We start from the raw sequence: 19724 nt of genomic DNA on the forward strand, positions 1-19724 counted from the left end.
GACTACCATTACAAAAAAAAATATGCCATTTTGAATTTTGACAGCATTGAGACTTTTGACTCATTTGAATTGCATAGGGTATTTATAGTTTATACTAGGGGCAAAGCCTGTTGCATCCAGGAATACAATAGACAATTGGGGCTGGGGCGGGAATGGGCCTTGAGCATGCTGAGGGCCAGGCAGCAGCAAGGCATTGCATACACCCTGGTGTCAGCCACCCTTTCCTGTGGCACTGAAGAAAGAGAGAAGAGACGGATTCCTAGCAATCTAATCACTCTGTTGTTCATTCAGTCTGTTGTGGAGGCAAGCAGGGAGGAAATAATGCTCAAAGGAACAAGAAGTCTTCAATTGAGACAATGAGGACACAGAGGAGAGGATTTGAAAAATATCAGGAAGTTCCTGACCTCAGTATGCTAACTACACATCTCTTTCAATGCTTCTTGCAGAACAGTCCCGCATTCATTCATGCACACTATAGTTCTTGCATATTCCAACATGTTCCTTACCAAAAAGCCATTGAAGGTACCGAGGTCTTTTTTCAACTGGTAAATAGACGCCCAAAAAATATGCGGGGATTCCAGAGAGTGCTATACCAATTCCAATGAGAGAATTGATTGTATCACTGTACAGAGGGATGATGATCAGGAAAATGGTGCAGAAGCAATACACAACAGGGAAGAAGAGGCTGAGCTGCATATGCAAAAAGAGCAAAGCAAGTTACAGGGGAAAGTACACAAGAAATGTAGAATAATCCAACATGCAAAAGGACCCCTGTCATTTTATGCAAATTCCCTTATACCTGCTAATTTGCTTTGGATCCACTAGTTTTTGTTAGATATTGGAAGGAGTATTGATTCCATGTATTAAGCACGTAGCAATTAAGTGGTTTGTTAGTCAGGGCTCTCCTTTCTGTATAATGTGGCAGGACAAAGATGAATGAGATATCACTCCTTAGTTAAGACTAATACTTAGTACCTGTGTAGCAGTGCATGAGTTTAAAGCACTTTGCACACATTATTGTGTTGCTATTCTTGGAGTATGCTTATAAGGTAGGCCAGTAATATCCTCTGTTTCCCAGATGCAGGAAGGTGGACTTAGTCTGAGAGGCAGTGGCTTGCCTAAGTTGGTTTGAGACCCAAGACGCAGTCGTTGTTAAGGTGCTGGAGTAGGATCCGGGAGGCTGGGTAAATTCCCGTCTTCTATCATGGAAGCTCACTGGGTGTTCTTGGGTCAGCCTAATGTAAATCCCAGGGCTATTGTTGTGAGGATGAAATGAAGGTAGAAAAGTTGGGTCTCAGTAGCTAAAATAAATGAATAGATTTATATTTTGGTGCATCACCTTACAGTTTAGACAATGTCCTTAGCCATGATAATTCAATATGAAACCTGTCTGTATGTGAGAATTTTGCCCCTCTGGTTAAGTCTAGTGCCTCCTGGAGGTTGTTTGCACCTCCTCTGTTTGTGCTAAGTTGTGTGTGTGTGGGTGTGAGGGGGAGAGTAATTACTTGGACTGGCTCTTCAGAGCAAGGTCACCTGTAGAGATGTTTTTAGGAAAAATGCAAGACTGCTTCTAATCATACATTCTAAGTTGATAACTTCAATTTCTAAGGATCTGTAAAACTTGAACATAAAAGGAGGAAGCGGATGCCTGAGAAAAAGAATCTTTTCCTACATCACTCATACGTGATGCTTTGTTGTTGCCACCTATGGCATGTCAAGGCTAATTCCTTCTTCCTCATGTTAGCCAAATTCTAGGGAAGAGAAACAAAAAGCATCCTGCACTTCCATAGTGGCTGGCTGCATTCTTAAGCTGCATCTGAGTAGCATGATAATAACAGCAGCTTTAATTTTAGGTCAACTCCCAAAAAACTAATAGAAAACCAGCTTGGTGTAGTGGTTAATAGCAATAGCTTCTACTTTGGCAAGCTGAGTTTGATTCCGTGCTCCCCCACATGCAGCCAGCTGGGTGACCTTGGGCTCACCACAGTATTGAGAAAGCTGTTCTGACTGAGCAGTAATATCAGAGCTGCTCTCAGCCTCACCCACCCCACAGGGTGTCTGTTGTGGGGAGAGATTCCTTCTGGTAGAGAAAAGTGGCATACAAAAAAACAACTTCTAATAAATCCACATGGCTAGAGTAATCTGATGTATTTTTTCTAACAGCGCCCAGAACATCTGTCTCCTGCTCCCATTCCAATACAGAACTGGGTTCCATATGCAGAAAATCCTAATACAGTTTGTTTCTAGGCTCAAATGAACATTAAGCAGAGGAGGAAATGTGATTTTACAGCATATTCATTCGTCTTCACATTCTTAATAGTAGAGCTACCGTTTCTTTCTTTCTCTTTCTCCGTTTTTATGCTTAAATTCTGTTATTTACTCACTTTAATAGGACGTCGTCTATCTGGCTGGGTATATCGTAAATATATTAATCCTGCAATTGACAGTCCAACGAAAAACCAATAGCTGAAGCAGTAATAGTTAATCAGAAGAAAAACATCTTCCACAAGGAGATATATCAAAGTCATTAACCCCTACCAAGGGATAAAGAGAAGAAAAACGTCAGACGAACAAGAGAAGAATCCTATGTACATGGTCTAAACAGATTATTTATTTAGAAAATATATATATATGCTGCCTCTTCAGAGATCTGCTCCAGACAGTTCACAAAATAAAATACTACAAAAACAAAAAATAGTATACAATTATCAATCATAAACAGTCATGGAAAAAAAAACTAGAATAAAACCAAGCAATAAAAAAACCCATCAAGAACAAGGCAATGAATAAAACAGCACAAAGCAACAGCCTAAAAAAGAATATTCATAAAAAATAGACCCTAGGCTATTAATTCTATTGTGTACCTGTATATAATTAGCCTAGAGCCTCTTGTGGCGCAGAGTGGTAAGGCAGCTGTCTGAAAGCTTTGCCCATGAGGCTGGGAGTTCAATCCCAGCAGCCGGCTCAGGATTGACTCAGCCTTCCATCCTACCGAGGTCGGTAAAATGAGTACCCAGCTTGCTGGGGGGTAAACGGTAATGACTGGGGAAGGCACTGGCAAACCACCCCGTATTGAGTCTGCCATGAAAACGCTAGAGGGCGTCACCCCAAGGGTCAGACATGACTCGGTGCTTGCACAGGGGATACCTTTACCTTTACCTTTATATAATTAGCCATGTACAGGTACTCAATTGAATTTTTACACTGTGTTACTGTTATTTTTCAAATCCTGCATACAAAAAAATCCTACAGGATTTTGTCCTTGATTTTTTGACATGTGTTGTTTATATCCTCTAGATTCATATATAACATTACATAAAATGGCCAGTAGTTGCCTCAGTCCAGCAAACATGCCAATCATCTTGCTAGATCAGAATCTATATATTCCAGAGTATTGCACTGGGACTTATACAGGCATCTGACCATCTGGCATTTACTAAAAGGCTTACTAAGTAGCACTGTGTTTAGCCAGCTCCTGCAGCAGGCAATCAGAGGCACAGTATTCCCTCTAAGACCCAGGGTCAGAGTGCACAGCTGCAGTGGAATATTCTAGGCAGCAAATGAATCATCTTCATATCATGACTGCTCCTCCTCAACTACTCTACCCTTGGGCAGAGTTAACTCTTACTTAACTTTGTAAAGCAGAGTCAATGCTTGTAGGCTTGTATTATAACCCGAAGTAATGAGTTTAAACTACATGTAGAACAATATTGGCTAGATATCAGGAAAAAACTGTTCACAGTCAGAGTAGTTCAGCAGTGAAATCAACTGCCTAAGGAGGTGGTTCACTGGTAGTCTTCAAGCAGTGGCTGGACAGATACTTATCCTGGATGCTTTAGGCTGATCCTGCATTGAGCAGGCTTGGACCAGATGGCCTGCATGGCCCCTCCCAACTCTAGAGCTAGGTTGGTGTAGCGGTTACGAGTGCGGACTTCTAATCTGGCATGCCGGGTTCGATTCTGCGCTCCCCCACATGCAGCCAGCTGGGTGACCTTGGGATCACCACAGCACTGATAAAGCTGTTCTGACCGAGCAGTGATCTCAGGGCTCTCTCAGCCTCACCCACCCCACAGGGTGTCTGTTGTGGGGAGAGGAAGGGAAGGCGACTGTAAGCCGCTCTGAGACTCCTTCGAGAAAAGTGGCATATAAAAACCAACTCCTCTTCTTCTTCTCTATGATTAAAGATTCTATGGAAGGACTTAGTGCCCGATGGCCATTGAGCTGTGACTAGTGTGCTTCCAGTGCTTCAAAGCTGACGCTTTGGAGAAGAATCAAATGGCTTTCAGGGAATCCCTTGCTGGGCACCCATGTTGGGGATCCCTGTTCTAAGGGCTGTGATCACATGCATTAGTAGTTCACACAGTCTGAAGCTTGGCAAGGGAAAAGTGAATTTGCTTGGCTCTCAACATGTGGCACGAGCTAGAATCACACATCGGATTACTATAGGTTTCAAAACAGCCCCCCCATGCAACTGTAACAAATGCAAATGTCTTTTGCTACCTTGTATTGCAAATACTTACATTAAAAATAAGAGCAGGCACAGGTGTGAAACATTTAATATGAATCAAACTTAGGCTGTCAGGGAGGTGTCCTTCTCTGGCGCCAACGTAGAAAAGCCTAAGATAAAATGTGAAAGGGATGGGGGGTGAATCATTGCAGGGCATAGTCCTCTTAGATGCTAACAAAGTGACGGTGACATGAATCTAAAGAACAGGCTGAAAATGAACACATGGATTAAAAATAGGTATTGCTAGAAGCAGCCCTGAGGCCTGGTTGACAGGCTGCCAAGGCTATTGCCTTCAACAGGGGATGCAGTGCTGATGTGAGACATTCTTATGTGATCCATTCACATTCTGCGTGGCAGCTGTAAGGCAGCTGTACAAAACAGAATGGATAACATAGGGAACAGCCCGAGGTCACTGTAAGAAATGACCATTTCTTTTTAAGGGTGTTCTTACATATTAGTGGCTGCATGAGCAGCCTGGGCCATTGTCACATGACTTCCATGAGGATACGTTCATGTATCTCAGTGCTGACAGTAATGTCACAGAGCATCCCCACCATCTGTTTCAGCAACAGGACACATAGCATTCGCCATAGATGGTGACAAAAAGGGCACTGCTCATACAATGTTCTCTCTTATACTGAACAGAATGAGCTTGGATGAATATGGTTGGGGGGAGTGGAGTTATGCATAATGATGGAGATTTTCTGCATGATGACAACCAACCACCTGATAGCACTGTATTTTCTAACCTCATGGGCTTGGATCCTGTGAATTCGTGTGCTAGGAAGTTTCTGCTTGGGGAAATATGCTTCCAATATCTGCTAAAACTTCCACTGCAAGGGCCCATTGAAAACTATTGATCTTGTAAAATGGAAGTTTCAGCAGAAGTTCATCAGAAGTTATAGCAGAAATTATCATAAGGTGAGTTGGTGCTGTTTTGCTAAAAACATAAATGGAGCCCAGAAGCACTATTAGATATACTTTCCACCGCCGGTATGCAACAAGAAGTACACATATAGTTGCCTATATGGCAAAATGGCTGTTTGATTATAATGCCTCACAACTAGATTATACATGAAATATTGTATAGGAAATGTTTTACTCAGCTCACCACAGATTAAAATTGGCTAAGAGGTGAAGCAACTCTACAATCGTCCTATTCTGCACAAACACTTGTAGGCTAATTTTAGATTGTGTGAATTGGGTCTTTATAAGCAGATTTGTTGGAACGACTGATGCATCTTCATATCCACCCATCCATAGATTCTATTGGTGACTATAGATCACCAATACTATAGATCTATAGATCACCAATACTATAGATCACCAATACTATAGATCTTTTCAATTGTTACATTTGGTGAATCTAAGCATAGGTACCAGGTGTGTGTAATACATGTAGTTCCCATTTTGTCTGTACAGGACATCATATGTCTTTTTCAGGTTTGATACATAGGTACCAAAAATGGACGATAAACATGGTATCCTATTCCGGCAAAACAGCAGCCTTGTGTGTAATATAATTCTGATACACATGGCTGCATAGCCCCAAAAGTAACGTCTGAAAAAGTCCCAGTTGTACTACAGAATCCCAGAAGGTAAACAGGATCTTCTTTGCCCCTAACAATTCCCTTTTGTACAAACGTACCAGATAAATGAAACTTAATTTTGCTATAAGGCACCTACAGTTTACCAGACTCACTGCACAGGCAGAATCAGAGACAGAGCAGCTGCCTTGCTAAACAGTAGGCTGTGCTTTTACCGTCACTTTCCAGCTTGTTTATTTTTGAGCAACATGTTCTTTTGGTGCAGTTTGTAAATGCAAGGAGGAGGAGACAAAGCTTCACAAAGCACTAGGGTGGTATGGTATTCCACTCACTCACACTTAGGAAACCTTTCTGACTTCACCTGCACAATGATAGCTTCTTAATTTGTACCTGGAAGCTGCAATAATAGACGAGTTTAATCCTCCGTAACAAGACATGGCCACTGCAACGGGGATAATCCATTTAGCATGGCTAAGAGCTTCATTACCAAAAGTCTGTAATAGGAAAAAGAAAGAGCTCATTCAGCTAGTTTCACAATGTGAGCTGACTGTCATGGAAATTTACAGCTTAAGCACAGCCAGCCAGCCTGTTTTTAAAAATGATTCCCTTGAAAAAAAAGAAAGAAAAGGTTTTTAAACAGCTAGGGTATTTTTGTGATCCATAATAAATTGCCTGTGAGTGGGTGATTAAGTAATGACAGGAGATAAGCATTACTCACAGGTAACAAGTAGTGCTGGCTGGCAGTTTACCTCCAGGGACGGTTCATGGTAGGTGGCTGCTCTGTATGGTTGTTGCAGCAAGAAACCAGCTGAGCCAAGCCCTAAAACCTTTGTGAGCAGGGTGATGACTGCTTGGCTTAGACCCTTCAGGCTGTAGGGTTGCCCACACTAGATTGGAAAATTCCTTGAGTTTTGGAGGTAGAGCCTGAAGAGGTGGTGTTTGGGGAATGGAGGTAGGGTTAGTAGAAGGGGCTCAGTGGGATATAATGCCATAAAGTCTAGCCTCCAAAGACCATGAATGGAGGCAATGGTTGGCCATCTTTGCTTCTCACTTGCCTTGCCGGGTTGTCACAAATTGGCTGTGCCTTGGCATCACTTTACACAAACGTATCTTCTGGATCACAGGGAACTTTTCTGACAATTGTGCCCCCCCCCCTCCGCTTTTTGCAACAGTGGAAAGCTGTTAGAGCTGGGGAAACTACTACTCTTAATAGGAAACTTTGGTAGGATCCAACTCTATATTTTTATCTTACTTTTTAGTCAAACTGGCTCATGGTACTAACGTATCAATTAAAGTGATATTAACATTCAGTAGAAATATTCCTGGACAAGGAGATTTCCAGTTGGAGCTGAAATAGGTCATAATGGAGGCATTCCATCCTGGCTGTTTCCTGCCTTCTGTGTGAGGTTATCACTGATGGTTTTCTTCAATGTGAACAACCGGGTTCTTTGCATTGTGATTTATAACATTTTTCTAATTGGTGGTGGTGGCTGTTTGTAAAAAGAAGAGTTTTCTAATAGTCACACATTCCATGGAAGTGCTGATGGCAATTGCAGAACTGAACTGCTAATAGCTCCCTCTCCTGTTCCACCTTAAGCATTTCCTGGCAGCTTCTGCTACATACACATCACTTTCTAATGTGCTGTACAACAACGCCTCCCATCACACACCTGAATCAAGCAAAAATTCTGCCAAAGCACCCAACTTTAAAAGCCAAAAGCCAAATACAGGTATGATTTATTTGCATAACCAGCTCCATTAGTCCTACTGTGGTTTTAGTTCAAATCTATACTTGTCACAAAATATTTAGCCATATGCAGTAGTATAGACCAGGGGTAGTCAACCTGTGGTCCTCCAGATGTTCATGGACTGCAATTCCCATTAGCCCCTGCCAGCATTTGCTGGCGGGGGCTCATGGGAATTGTAGTCCATGAACATCTGGAGGATCACAGGTTGACTACCCCTGGTATAGACCACAGTCCCTAATAAATCATCTACTTTGTAGATCATTTAGTACAATGCAACCCTATGGCCTTAGTAGAAAAGCCCTCTTAAGCCATGCAGAACTGACTGATTTATAATAGATAGGGGTTGTTTATTTTTAATGTGATCTTTACATGATTTTATCAGCCAGGATGGGCAAGGACCCAGCATACAACCGGGATGAAAGCTGGGTCAAAGCGATCCATAAATAGACCAGGCGGCTTCTTAGGCTCATGTGTATCCATGGCACTGCCACTGAATTGAAAAGTGTCCCCAAATCTCAGTTAGCTGTTAGATGAGGATGAAGAGTCAGCTATGGCACGGCATCCTCTGGGATCACGTTCCTGAGAAGCAGAGGTGGTTTGCAGTTGCCTTCCTTTGCAGAACTGTCCTTGGTGGCCTCCTGTCCAAGTACCAACCTTGCTCAGTTTCCAAGATTTGATGAGACTGATATATTAAGCAGTTTTCTCTCTTGGTTTCTTCACTTGTGATTAAAAGAACAAAACATTCCCCCGCACATGCACAGTGAATGATAGTGAATGTCTTAAAGGAAGACTATTTTTAGGTATGATAAGCTCCACTGTTGTTAATTCATTATTTTCAGTCCAGTACTTATTCTAAGTTCTGAATTTACCACCTTTGATTTGCAACTTACCACAGCTACTGCGTCACTTGCTAATAGAGATGGCATGTCCAGCACAGCGTAGTAGGCTATATTCGTCAACAAGTAAATGATTGTTACCACAGGCATTGAAATTGCAATGGAAAGTGGCAGGTTCCTGCAGAGGGAGATAAAATAGTCTGGCACAATATTCTCAATACAGTAAAACAAACAAAAAAAGAGGGGGGGGGATAGTCAAACAATCATAGGGCTATTTGCTAATACATCGAACGTATCAGAATGAAGTGGCAAAAACCTCACCACTCAAAAAGTGACACCAGAATCAAAGTCTAAAGCACAGGTAGTCAACCTGTGGTCCTCCAGATGTCCATGGACTACAATTCCCATGAGCCCATGGGAATTGTAGTCCATGGACATCTGGAGGACCACAGATTGACTACCCCTGGTCTAAAGGAAGCCAGATGATTTGAGGAGTTGGTTCTTATATGCTGCTTTTCTCTACCTGAAGGAGTCTCAAAGCAGCTTACCAGTCGCCTTCCCTTTCCTCTCCCCACAACAGACACCGTGTGAGGTGGGTGAGGCTGAGAGAGCCCTAATATCACTGCTTGGTCAGGACAGCTTTATCAGCACTGTGGCACCCAAGGTCACCCAGCTGGTTGCATGTGGGGGAGGAACAGGGAATCAAACCCGGCTCACCAGATTAGAAGTCCGCACTCCTAGCCACTACACCGAGCTGGCTCTTAGATTCAACAATCGCATAAGCATCAGAAATGGATGAAAAAAGGGGCCATTATTGTGAGTCCTGTTGCATGTATGTACCTTTCTGGATTTTTCATTTCTTCAGTGACAAAATTCAGCGTATCCCATCCAGAGTAGGAAAAGAGGGCTGAATACAGAGCAAGAGCAACGAATCCTGCATCTGTTGTTGAGCCTTCAAATGGATACTTGAGATTTTCAGTTTCTCCTGTGCAAATGTCAGAAGTCTGCAGTTATTTACATATCTGCATATAATCTACATGCAATTCACATGAAATAGGGATACATTCAGCATGTTTATTATGAGAACAAGGTGGGTAAAAAGTCATCTCATGTTGTCTTTTCTATGAATTAATGCATACATACCTCCAGTATGCAGTTGAAATGCAGACCTTGAAAGAGGTCTGTTCACATAAAAACTGCCTCAAATCAGAGAAGAAAACTCATGGAAGGTCAGTTTCCTCTGAGCACCTATTCAGTCTGGAGTCCTTTCCGAACAATTTTCATTTGGAGCCTTCCATGAGTTTTGTCTAGGGATGATACACTGTCCCCACTAGCAGTTAAATATGCAAGAGAACCACCAAAAGTAACACATAAAAATGAACATATGAATCTGGTATCATAAAAGCTTTGTATTATCCAGTATAATTACTGATATTTGTTCACCATAAAAAATTCACTCCAACAAGATGTGCATGCCCATCTTTGCCAGATATATAAAGGAACAGACAACAAAATATTTAGTCCATTGATTGAACTTTAATTTCAAGGAGGGACTGGATGCTGATGTAAGCCATCTGTGGAACAACTCATTAACTCAAGTTGATAGAATTATTCTGGACAAATGTTGTGTGAACAGCTATCCCAGTCTGATTAATGCTAGTTAGCAGTGTAATCCTATGGAAAGTCACTCAGTTCCGAGTCAACACATTGAATTAAGTAGCTTTAAACTTGATGTAACTGAATAGGACTTCACTAGTGGTTACCATCTGTCTTATTTGCAATTATTTACAGACATGCACAAGAATGCTCCTCTCATATGAACAGGCAACACATAAATGCACCGCACCAAGATTTGTTAGCCTAACAAAATTTGAGTCCAATTGCAGCTTAAAGCCAACAAAGATTTATTCAAGGCGAGAGCTTTCATGTGCATGCACACTTCCTCAGGCAATGGAACAGGGATCATAAGAATACAGATATTAGGAGAAAGCAAATTAGTAAACAGCATCATAATGTCCAAATATGCAATCTGATAATTCTTTCCTAGAAAAGCAAATCAGTCTTCTGGGTTCACTTGTCTTTCACAAGAACATTGGGGCAATAAAATGTAGTGATTAATGGCAGACACTTTCTCAGTTGTGAAAAGAAGCAATTAAAAGTGACTTAGGGCCATTTCGCACAGAGCTCAAAGTTGCTATTTGGTTGCTGTTAGCGAAATCGCTACTTCAACTAGCGAAATGTAACTAGCTGTGCCCGTAACGCACAGCTGCGGTTTTTGCGGAATTTAGCACTTTCACTTCTCGTCACTTTCGTAACCCACAGGCTTCCGGTTCTCCGTCTTTTCGCTACAAAGGAGGTCCCTTTTTAGCGCTTCTGGCCTCCCGTGCCCGTCAATCAAACTGCGGGCACACCTTTGACCTCGACCCTAAAGCCGGACTTGTCGGGGTCCCCTTTTTTTTAAAAAAACCTTGGGAAACCCGTAGCAACGCGTTATCGTCAAATCATTGGCGCCCTTGGAACGTGTTTTCTATTGTTTTCTATGAACCAGAGGTTGATGCATTGATATGTTTGAAAGGTTAATCCCCGCCCACAGTACACGCCCACAGGTTACCTGCTTATATGCACCTGGGCAGACACGCGGTCGGCCTCTCTTTGTTTGCGTAGCCTACTGCCCGCAGCACAGGTTAACGTTGAAATGGAGAGGATTATTGTTCAATTGTTGGCTCGGATGATTGCGTTGGTCCAGCGTATCCGCACCACTGTGCAGCATAGGAGGGCTGCTTCAGAGGAATACCGAGAACGTATTGCCAGAGCGATGACCAGCAGCACAAGATGTTCTCAACGGGCAACCATGGCGGCAAAGAGGCACTGGCAAGCTCTGGCAGAGGTCCGGTTCCCCCCCCGGTTCTGGGCGGACGAAAGATCCTCTGACTGGTGGGAAAATTTTGTGTGGGCTCGCTGGGATGATGACCACTGGATTGCCAACTTTAGAATGTCTAGGGGGACATTTTTTGAATTCGTGGAGGCTCTACGTGGACGCATGGAGAGGCAAGTCACTGGCATGCGGCGCCCCGTGCCAGTGGAAAAAAGGGTGGCGGTCGCATTGTGGTACTTGGCAACCCCTCAGTACTTCCGGACAGTAGCCCAGCAATTCGGACTCGGAGTCACTACGGTTGGCGATATCCTTAAGGAGTTCTGCCTCGCCATGGAGGCGGAATTGTTCAGCAAAGTCGTGTGCCTCGGAGACCGGCTTGGAGCGGTGAGTGTCATTCGATCCCCTTTGCCCTTTAAATTTTTTTTCTTGTTTGACAGGTCAGCAACGAAGACGCGATACACCCCACGCTGACATGCCATGGCTTATATTCTTTTCTTTCCCTTATTCCAGAGTATGGACGGGTTTGCCAGGCTTGGATTCCCGCATTGTTTTGCGGCCGTCGATGGAAGCCACATCCCTATCCGTGCCCCCGGGGGAAGCATAAAGGAGTACGGGAACAGGAAGGACTTTTGTTCTGTTCTCCTGCAAGGAACTGTGGACTTCTCCGGACGGTTTATCGATGCCGAGGTGGGGTGGAGTGGCAGGAGGCATGATGCCCTTGTTTTCAGGGAATCCAACCTCAGGAAAGCCATGGACGAAGGGGTCTTTGTTCCAGGAAACCCCACCGCCACCATTGAGGGCGTGCGTGTGCCGGCGTTGGTGCTCGGTGACGGAGCCTACCCATTACGACGCTGGCTCATGACTCCCTACAAGCGGCCAAGGACAGACGTGCAGAGCCACTACAACCTCAGTCACTCCCAGGCAAGGAATGTAGTGGAGCGTGCCTTTGGACGTCTGAAGTCCCGGTTCCGTTGCCTGATGTCCCGACTCCATGTGCATATAGACAATGTGACTCCGCTGATCATCGCGTGTGTCATTTTGCACAACATATGCGAGGACAAGGGACATAACATCCCCTTCCCTGTGGATGAACCTGATCCTGTGGTCCTTGAGGACACTCAAGACATCCCTGAAGCAAGGAGAAAAAGGATCTATGCTGAGGGGTGCAAGGTTCGGGACGCCATAGCCACCCACATCTACAGAAACAGGAGGCGTGTTTAATTGTTTTTCCCACTCTGTTGTTGAATAAAGTTTGGTGTTCTTTGTTTAACCTTGTCTTGTGCGGTTTGTGTACTTTGCCTGCAAAAAAACGGGGATTCTCTGGTCGAAAAGCACTTTGACAGCCCTAAATGCTAACTCCCCACTGAAATTGACACACACAATACGGAAGCGCTGAACGGGGAAAGTTCGGGGAGGCGGGTAGCCAGGAAGTATTGGCGACCCCTGTCAAACCGGAGGATCAATCCACTTATGTTCCAAGGAATAATTTTATTGGTGGGCAGCTTTGATACATTTAAAATAGGGGTGGTCGATCGGAGCAACGCACGTTCGTTCCCTAACCGTCATTCCGAAGATGCCGAAGCCACGGAAGGGCTCCTTCTGGCAGCGCGCCGAGGCTGAGGCACTTCTGGAGCTAGTGCTCCAATCTAAAAGTGTTGGCCACCTTATGGCCAGCACCCACTGCCACACCAAGGGTGCTTACCTGGTGTTGGCATCAAAGCTGAGGGAGAGGGGCTATGTCCGGACCTGGGAGCAGGTCCGGACAAAATTTAAGCGAGTGAAGCTGGACTTCCTCAACAGTCTGGAGCAGTGGGGGGGGGGGGTCCCGCAGCCAAGCGGGAGGATGGTCTTCCACGACCAGATGGTGAAAATATGGGAGAAGGCTGGGAAGCCCCCCCTGGAAATGAGGAGGCATATGGGTAAGTGCTGCCCTCGTTGTGTTTTGCCCTTAAACATGCATGGCATGACTAGCTGCCTCTTTCCCCTACTGTCCCCAATGAAATTCCAGAAAGTACTTAGATGCTGTCAACCCCCTCTGACTTAGCCCGCCAGTACTGTGTAGAACCACTTTGGTTATGCGCTTTGACTCTAACTGTGGTGTGTCTACCAGCTGTGTTTCATCTCTGGTTTGTGTGCTTTTAATTATGATTTCTCTTTTTCTTTGCCCAGCCACACAATCACCATCCAAGATGGCAAAAGCACCAGAGCTTGAGGAGGGGGAGGAAGAGGGACCTTCCACCTCGGGACAGGCTGCAGGTGAGAGTTTTATGTCTGTGCGGGAGACCCATGTGTGTGTTCCCCCATGGAGCAATATGGGAGCCTGCTGTGATGCCTCCATTTTAAGTGCTATTAAATTCTTTGTTTGATTTCTATAGCAGAAACTATGGAGGCAAGGCTGCGTGCCATGGAGGCCAGGGTGGCTGCCTTAGAGGCTGAAGTGGCAGACCTGAAAGGGGAGTTAGAGCAGCAAAGGCAGCAGAGGGAGGCGGAAGAACGTAGGTTATGTTCCCCACTGCCCAACTCTTCTCACACTGTGGCTACGGCCACCAAAAAGTGTATGCATGTAAACTAAAAAAATTGGAAAATATGTCTGGCACTAATGTGTACTTTTTCTCCCTCCCCACACAGTTAAGAAGAAGGAGGACGAAGACCTCTTCCGCCGCAAAGTGCGGGGGACCATGGGACGGTTGTGCAGGAGAGTGAGGGAGCTGGAAGGGGCTGGGGAGGGGAGCGGTGGGACCTAAGTTTTGTTTTCTTTTTGTGTTTTGGGGTGGGGGGTGTTGGGGGGGTTCCCAGTTACTTTGCCCATTTTTCTATCCCTGTTAAATATTTGAATTTGTTAAAAAAAAGTTGGCTTTCTTGGAGGGTGGGGGTGGTGGTGGGGGGGTCCAAGTTACATTCCCTTGTTTTTTTCCCCTGTTGAACTGTTTCTGAAAATAAAATGTTGTTGTAAATTTCCTGAAAAAGACTCCAGTGTGACTCCTTACACTCGCACACCTTTCACCCCAAACTCCTAAAACACCTTTAACCTTTAAAACACCCTCCAACCTCCAACCCACACAACGGTGCCAGAATAGGCACAATCACTAGAGAGGGTACACAGAGACAGAGTCAAAAACATAAACTTTATTGAACAGACAACAGCAAACACAGATAAACAGACAAAATGGCCCAAACTAGGAGGGGGAGAACTTGTCCGCGGGTTTAACGACTCTCTTCCCGAGAACAGTCCTCCTTCTCGTTTGGGTCGCGGCATTCTGAGAGGGGGTGGGTGGGGTGGGTGCTGGAGGTGGTGGGGGGGGGGTGGGGGGGTGCTGGAGGTGGTGGGGGGGTGTGGGTTGGGGGGGGGACGTTCACTGTAATCTGAGGAGGGGGGGCCGCCTCCATAACCGCGACCGCCCTCTCCATCAGCCTCCTTATCATTCGAACTTCCTCCACGCTTTCGCGTAGTGAGTTGTTCGAATCTCTAAGGATGGCACGGAATTTTTTGCCCTCCTGGGCCACGAGGGAGAGCATCGCCTGGTCTGCAGCAGCTGCACGCCTGGACTCCTCCTGGCAGTGCTCCAGGATCCTTTCTCCCACACTAGTCAGGACGGAGACGCGCCGCAGCCTGCCGCGTTCCCTGGCCAGCCTCTCCTCAGCCGGGAGAGCGCCCCTGGGTGGTGAGCCAGCTGGCTCGTCGTCTTCAGAAAGGACCTCTGTTGGCAAAAAAAGAGAAAAAGAACTGTTAGTAACAACGAGACAGTCAAAACCCACCCTGGTGCACATGGTGGCCTTTCTTGGTTACATATTGTTAAACCAAGACTCAGAACAATGCCAGGGGAGCACATGGTTATTGTTTGTTTGCCCATGGTGGCCTTTCTTGGTTACATGTTAAACCAAGACTCAGAACAATGCCAGGGGAGCACAAAAATGAAAAGGAAGCACACAGTTATTGCACACAGACATTGCCCTGCAGCCATGGCTCGAAAGGAACAGTTCATGCACGCTCACCATCTTGTATCTGTATCCTCCTGCGCAGGGCAGGAGGTCCAGCCACCCCACGCTCCTCCTCCTCCTGTGTCCCGGGTATAAAATCTGAAAAAAGGGAAAAAAGAACATGATTTAGGACCAAAGTGTGGCAAAGCTAGCTTCAAACCCTAAAGCAGCAACGTTGAGGGACTATCTTCTGTCTCTTGGCAGTGCTGCTGCCCTGCACAAACAGAAAAGCACAAAGCAGTTAAACCCCCCCCCCCTTATTGCAACTGATACTTACCAACATTTGTGGACGCCCCAGAATCACTGTCCTCTGCTACTGCTGCAGGGGACTCTAGGACCACCGTCCCAGGCATCTGTGTCTCTGTGGACAAGAGCAGAAAATAGTGAAAAAGGAGCAAGCATACAATCTGAACCACACAGCAAGCTCCCAAAGAAGTGGCTAGAGCACTGCAGAAGGCCTATGGCTGAGGCATGCTGCAAAACTGTTTGGGTTGTTGTTTAAACACAACCGTTTTAAAAAGCCACCCAAAGCAATCCACAAACATCCAAGCATAGCATGCGTTGCAACGAACACAAGGCATACAATAGTGAAAAAGGAGCAAGCACACAACCTGAACCACACATCAAGGTCCCAAAGTAGTGGCTAGAGCGCTGCAGAAGGCCTATGGCTGAGGCATGCTGCAAAACTGTTTGGGTTGTTGGTTAAACACAACCGTTTTAAAAAGCCACCCAAAGCAATCCACAAACATCCTATCATATTATGCGTAGCAACGAACACACGAGAAAACGATCCCCAAACGTCAGAACACACATTTGCTCAATATAAAAACAATAAAATATAAAATAAAAAGAAAATTACTTACCGGAGGCAAGGGGCGTTTGCTCAGGAACCTCCTCCGGCTCCCCAGGAGCGATGGCCATCAGGTCCACCGTGACCAATTCCGCTGGTCGTTGCTGGACGGGGGGTGGAGGCCGAAAGCTGGACGAGGTGCCCTCGCCGGGATCCTCCTCAGCGGGTGGTTCCTCGACCGGGGCAGCCGGCTTCCGAACCACCTTAAGGCTCCTCCCGACGCGCTTCAGCCTGCCGGCTCCTTCCCCGTCTCCGTACAGCTGGCGCTGCTCCTCGAAGTAGGGGCAGGTCACCTTTTCGTTGCCGGAACCCTTGTTATGGTTCACGGCTCTCATGTACTCCGCCCGCATCGTTTTGGTCTTCGACCGGCATTCAAGGCCGGTCCTGTTGTGGCCCAGGGCACGCATCTTTATGGCCACTTGCTCGAAGACCTCCCTATTCCTGTGAGAGGACTGGAAGGCGTCCTGGATTTTCTCCTCCGAGAAAATCGCGATCAGGTCCCTGATCTCCGCGTCCCTCCAAGTTGGGCCACGGCCGGTTGCAGGGACGGACGAGGCTTGAGAAGAGGATTCCATGGTGCTTTCGCTAGTAGCTGAGCAAAATGGTGGTGCGAGGTGCAGGGTGCAACGGATCATATACCTTCCCGCACACAAAGACAAAGGGACTAGCCGGCTCCTGATTGGTAGAGGGCAGTAGGGGACACGCGCATTGGCCACATTAGGTCACATGCCACGTTCAAAACTCCTCGCGCGGGAACAGGATCTGCTCCTAATGGCCAGATTAGCGCCTTTTGTTTGACTTCTCGCATGCGCTGATTCGTCCACACGCGGGAAGAGCAGTTTGAACATGCAGCGGGAGCCATTTTAGTGAGATGTCCGCCATTACAAAAACGCATGCCGGTGTAAAACCGAGAGCAATTGCAGTGGTACGCGACAGTTCCCCAATAATATTCACCAACCAAAGCATAAATCAATGACATGTAACTGGCGAACGTTCGTTGTCACGCTCAGCGGACAGTTTTTTAAAATGAACGGCGGACGGCGACTCCGCTTGCCGGAGGTCTAGCCGCCGATGGAAGGGGTTGTCCGCACCCAAGCACAACCACGCACCCGGAACCACACAAAGACCCACTACACATAAACCGCCCCTCATGCTAGAATCATTTCTATTGAACCCCTCTAAGCTAAACTGGAGAATGCGAGCGGCGAACGTTCGTTGGCACGCTCAGCTGAAAGTTTTTTTAAAATGAACGGCGGACGGCGACTCCGCTTGCCGGAGGTCTAGCCGCCGATGGAAGGGGTGGTCCGCACCCAAGCACAACCACGCACCCGGAACCACACAAAGACCCACTACACATAAACCGCCCCTCATGAAATCACCTCGAATCATATCTATTGAACCCCACTAATCTAAACAGGAGACTGCGAGCGGCGAACGTTCGTTGGCACGCTCAGAGGAAAGTTTTTAAAAAGGATCCCCGTACGTTGACTCCGCTAGTACTGGCCTAAGGTAGACGGGGTTTTAAGCTATGGGCAAATGTTTGGAACGTGACGGTGTGTGCCACTGTGCTTTTGGAAAACTATTGTGGTGTCCGGGCAGAATTTCAGAAAGTGATCTTGCTTGAAAGCCAGTCGCTGTCTCGTTGCCTCGTAGATCCCCGCTCGCTCGGAGAAAAAAGATGGCGGACAGTTCGCCGGAAGTTAGGAGGAAAGGCTCGGGAGGAGGGACTTTGAAGAAACCACAACAATGGTAACGCACAAGTCTGTGGCGCTACTGTTGCAGATTGGTTGCAGGAGTGTATCGCTATCCGGAGGGTGAATCCACTTTTCTGGATTCCCCTAGAAGCGCTACAACGAAGCGCTTTTTGCGGGTCGGTTGCAGGACTGTTGCAGATTGTGTACGACGTCGTGGGTTATGGCAAATTTGTAGCGTTTCCAATTTGCAACCATCCTGCTACTTTGAAGCCGTGCGAAATGGCCCTTAGTGCTAGCCCCATCCATCTCCACCCAGTCATGGGGGAATCCCCACAACTGACAAGCTACGTTGAGTTTGTTATTCTTCCTAAGAACAGAAAGTTAGATTCTAGATAGCATTACAAACTTACTTATGTACATCAGTCATTGTCCAAAATAAAATAACAAGAAGAGGGGATGGTAAGGAGTGTGGATATAAGAGATGAATGAAGTTAACATACATAGTGAAAAAAGAAACCAATATCCTTGTTGAGTCCTGGGGATTCCATTGTTTTGAAGGTTGTAATAACTTGCATTTCTGCAATCTCCCTTTCTAGTGTGTTCTTGAAGTTTTGTTGCAATAAAACAGCTACTTTAAGGTCCCTTATTGAATGTCCTGGAAGGTTGAAGTGTTCTACATGTTTTTCAGTCCTGTGATTTTTGATGTCAGACTTGTGTCCATTTATTCTTTGGCAGAAGGCTTGTTTGTCCTGTTTGTCCTATGTAGAGAACAGAGGGGCATTGTTGGCATTTAATAGCATATACAATACTAGAAGATGATCATTAGAAGATGGTATAGGTGTAGGTATAGGTGATGTTGTTAGGTCCAGTGATTGTGTTATATGTGGCAGCAAAGTTGGCATCTGGGTTTGTTGCAAGCTCTCCATGTTCAAATTAGATGTTACATTGTTGTGGGTGAGGAATTGTTTGAGATTGGCAGGTTGTCTGTGCACAAGAAAAGGTTCGCCACCCAGAACTTGAGAAAATGAACTGTCATTTTCGAGTAGACTGTAAGTCACTGAGGATGCACTGAACTGTTTTGAGTTGAGAGTTATATGGAACCATTAGTGGTGTTCTGTTATTGTCTCTTTTGGGCCTGTCTTCCAACAGATTTTCTCTGATTTTGTCCCTTGCGGAGATGCCTCCATGCTTGGTTGGAGTTAGATGGGGCTAGCAACAAGTCGCTTTTAATTACTTCTTTTCACAACTGAGGAAGTTTCTGCCATTAATCACTAACTTTATATTTTTATCGCCTCAATATTCTTGTGAACAACAAGTGAACCCGGAAGACTGATTTGCTTTTCTAGCAAAGAACGATCATACTGCATATATGGACATTATGATGCTGTTTACTAATTTGTGACTAATTTACTTTCTCCTTATATCTGTACTCCATTGTCTGATGAAGTGTGCCTGCTCACGAAAGCTCACACCTTGAATAAATCATTGTTGGTCTTTAAGGTGCCATTAGACTCAGATTTTGTTGTGCTCCTTTAAACCAACATGGCTAACCACTTGATTCTGTTAGCCTAGTAATGTTTTCATACAATACATTGTTCCACATGAGTTAAAAAACACACTCAAGGTAGGCAGTGTAAACTGGCCTTCTTAGCGTACTATCCAGTTTTGTTAGCATTCTTCACTCACAGT

At 45.6% G+C, this 19724-nt stretch overlaps 2 protein-coding genes across 5 annotated transcripts in view; both read right to left on the reverse strand.

Moving 5' to 3' along the window:
• The window catches only part of LOC143844611 (Y+L amino acid transporter 2-like), a 42550-nt gene that overhangs the window by 2432 nt on the left and 20394 nt on the right, over positions 1-19724 (reverse strand). For all 4 annotated transcript variants that reach the window (XM_077351967.1, XM_077351969.1, XM_077351970.1 and 1 more), the window contains exons 4-9: positions 9479-9623; positions 8693-8816; positions 6445-6548; positions 4521-4617; positions 2385-2534; positions 507-690 (exon numbers count right to left, since the gene is read on the reverse strand). In XM_077351967.1, coding sequence (XP_077208082.1) covers positions 507-690; positions 2385-2534; positions 4521-4617; positions 6445-6548; positions 8693-8816; positions 9479-9623 — 804 coding nt within the window. The remainder of the gene's footprint in view (positions 1-506; positions 691-2384; positions 2535-4520; positions 4618-6444; positions 6549-8692; positions 8817-9478; positions 9624-19724) is intronic.
• LOC143844613 (uncharacterized) lies at positions 14620-19685 on the reverse strand. Its single transcript, XM_077351971.1, has 4 exons — positions 16355-19685; positions 15769-15852; positions 15507-15590; positions 14620-15211 (listed from the first exon to the last, which is right to left on the reverse strand). The coding sequence occupies exons 1-4, from the start codon at positions 16974-16976 to the stop codon at positions 14718-14720; spliced, it is 1284 nt and encodes a 427-aa protein (XP_077208086.1). The 5' UTR covers positions 16977-19685; the 3' UTR covers positions 14620-14717.

This window comes from Paroedura picta, chromosome 9 (genome assembly GCF_049243985.1).
Source record: "Paroedura picta isolate Pp20150507F chromosome 9, Ppicta_v3.0, whole genome shotgun sequence".
Lineage (NCBI taxonomy): Eukaryota > Metazoa > Chordata > Lepidosauria > Squamata > Gekkonidae > Paroedura > Paroedura picta.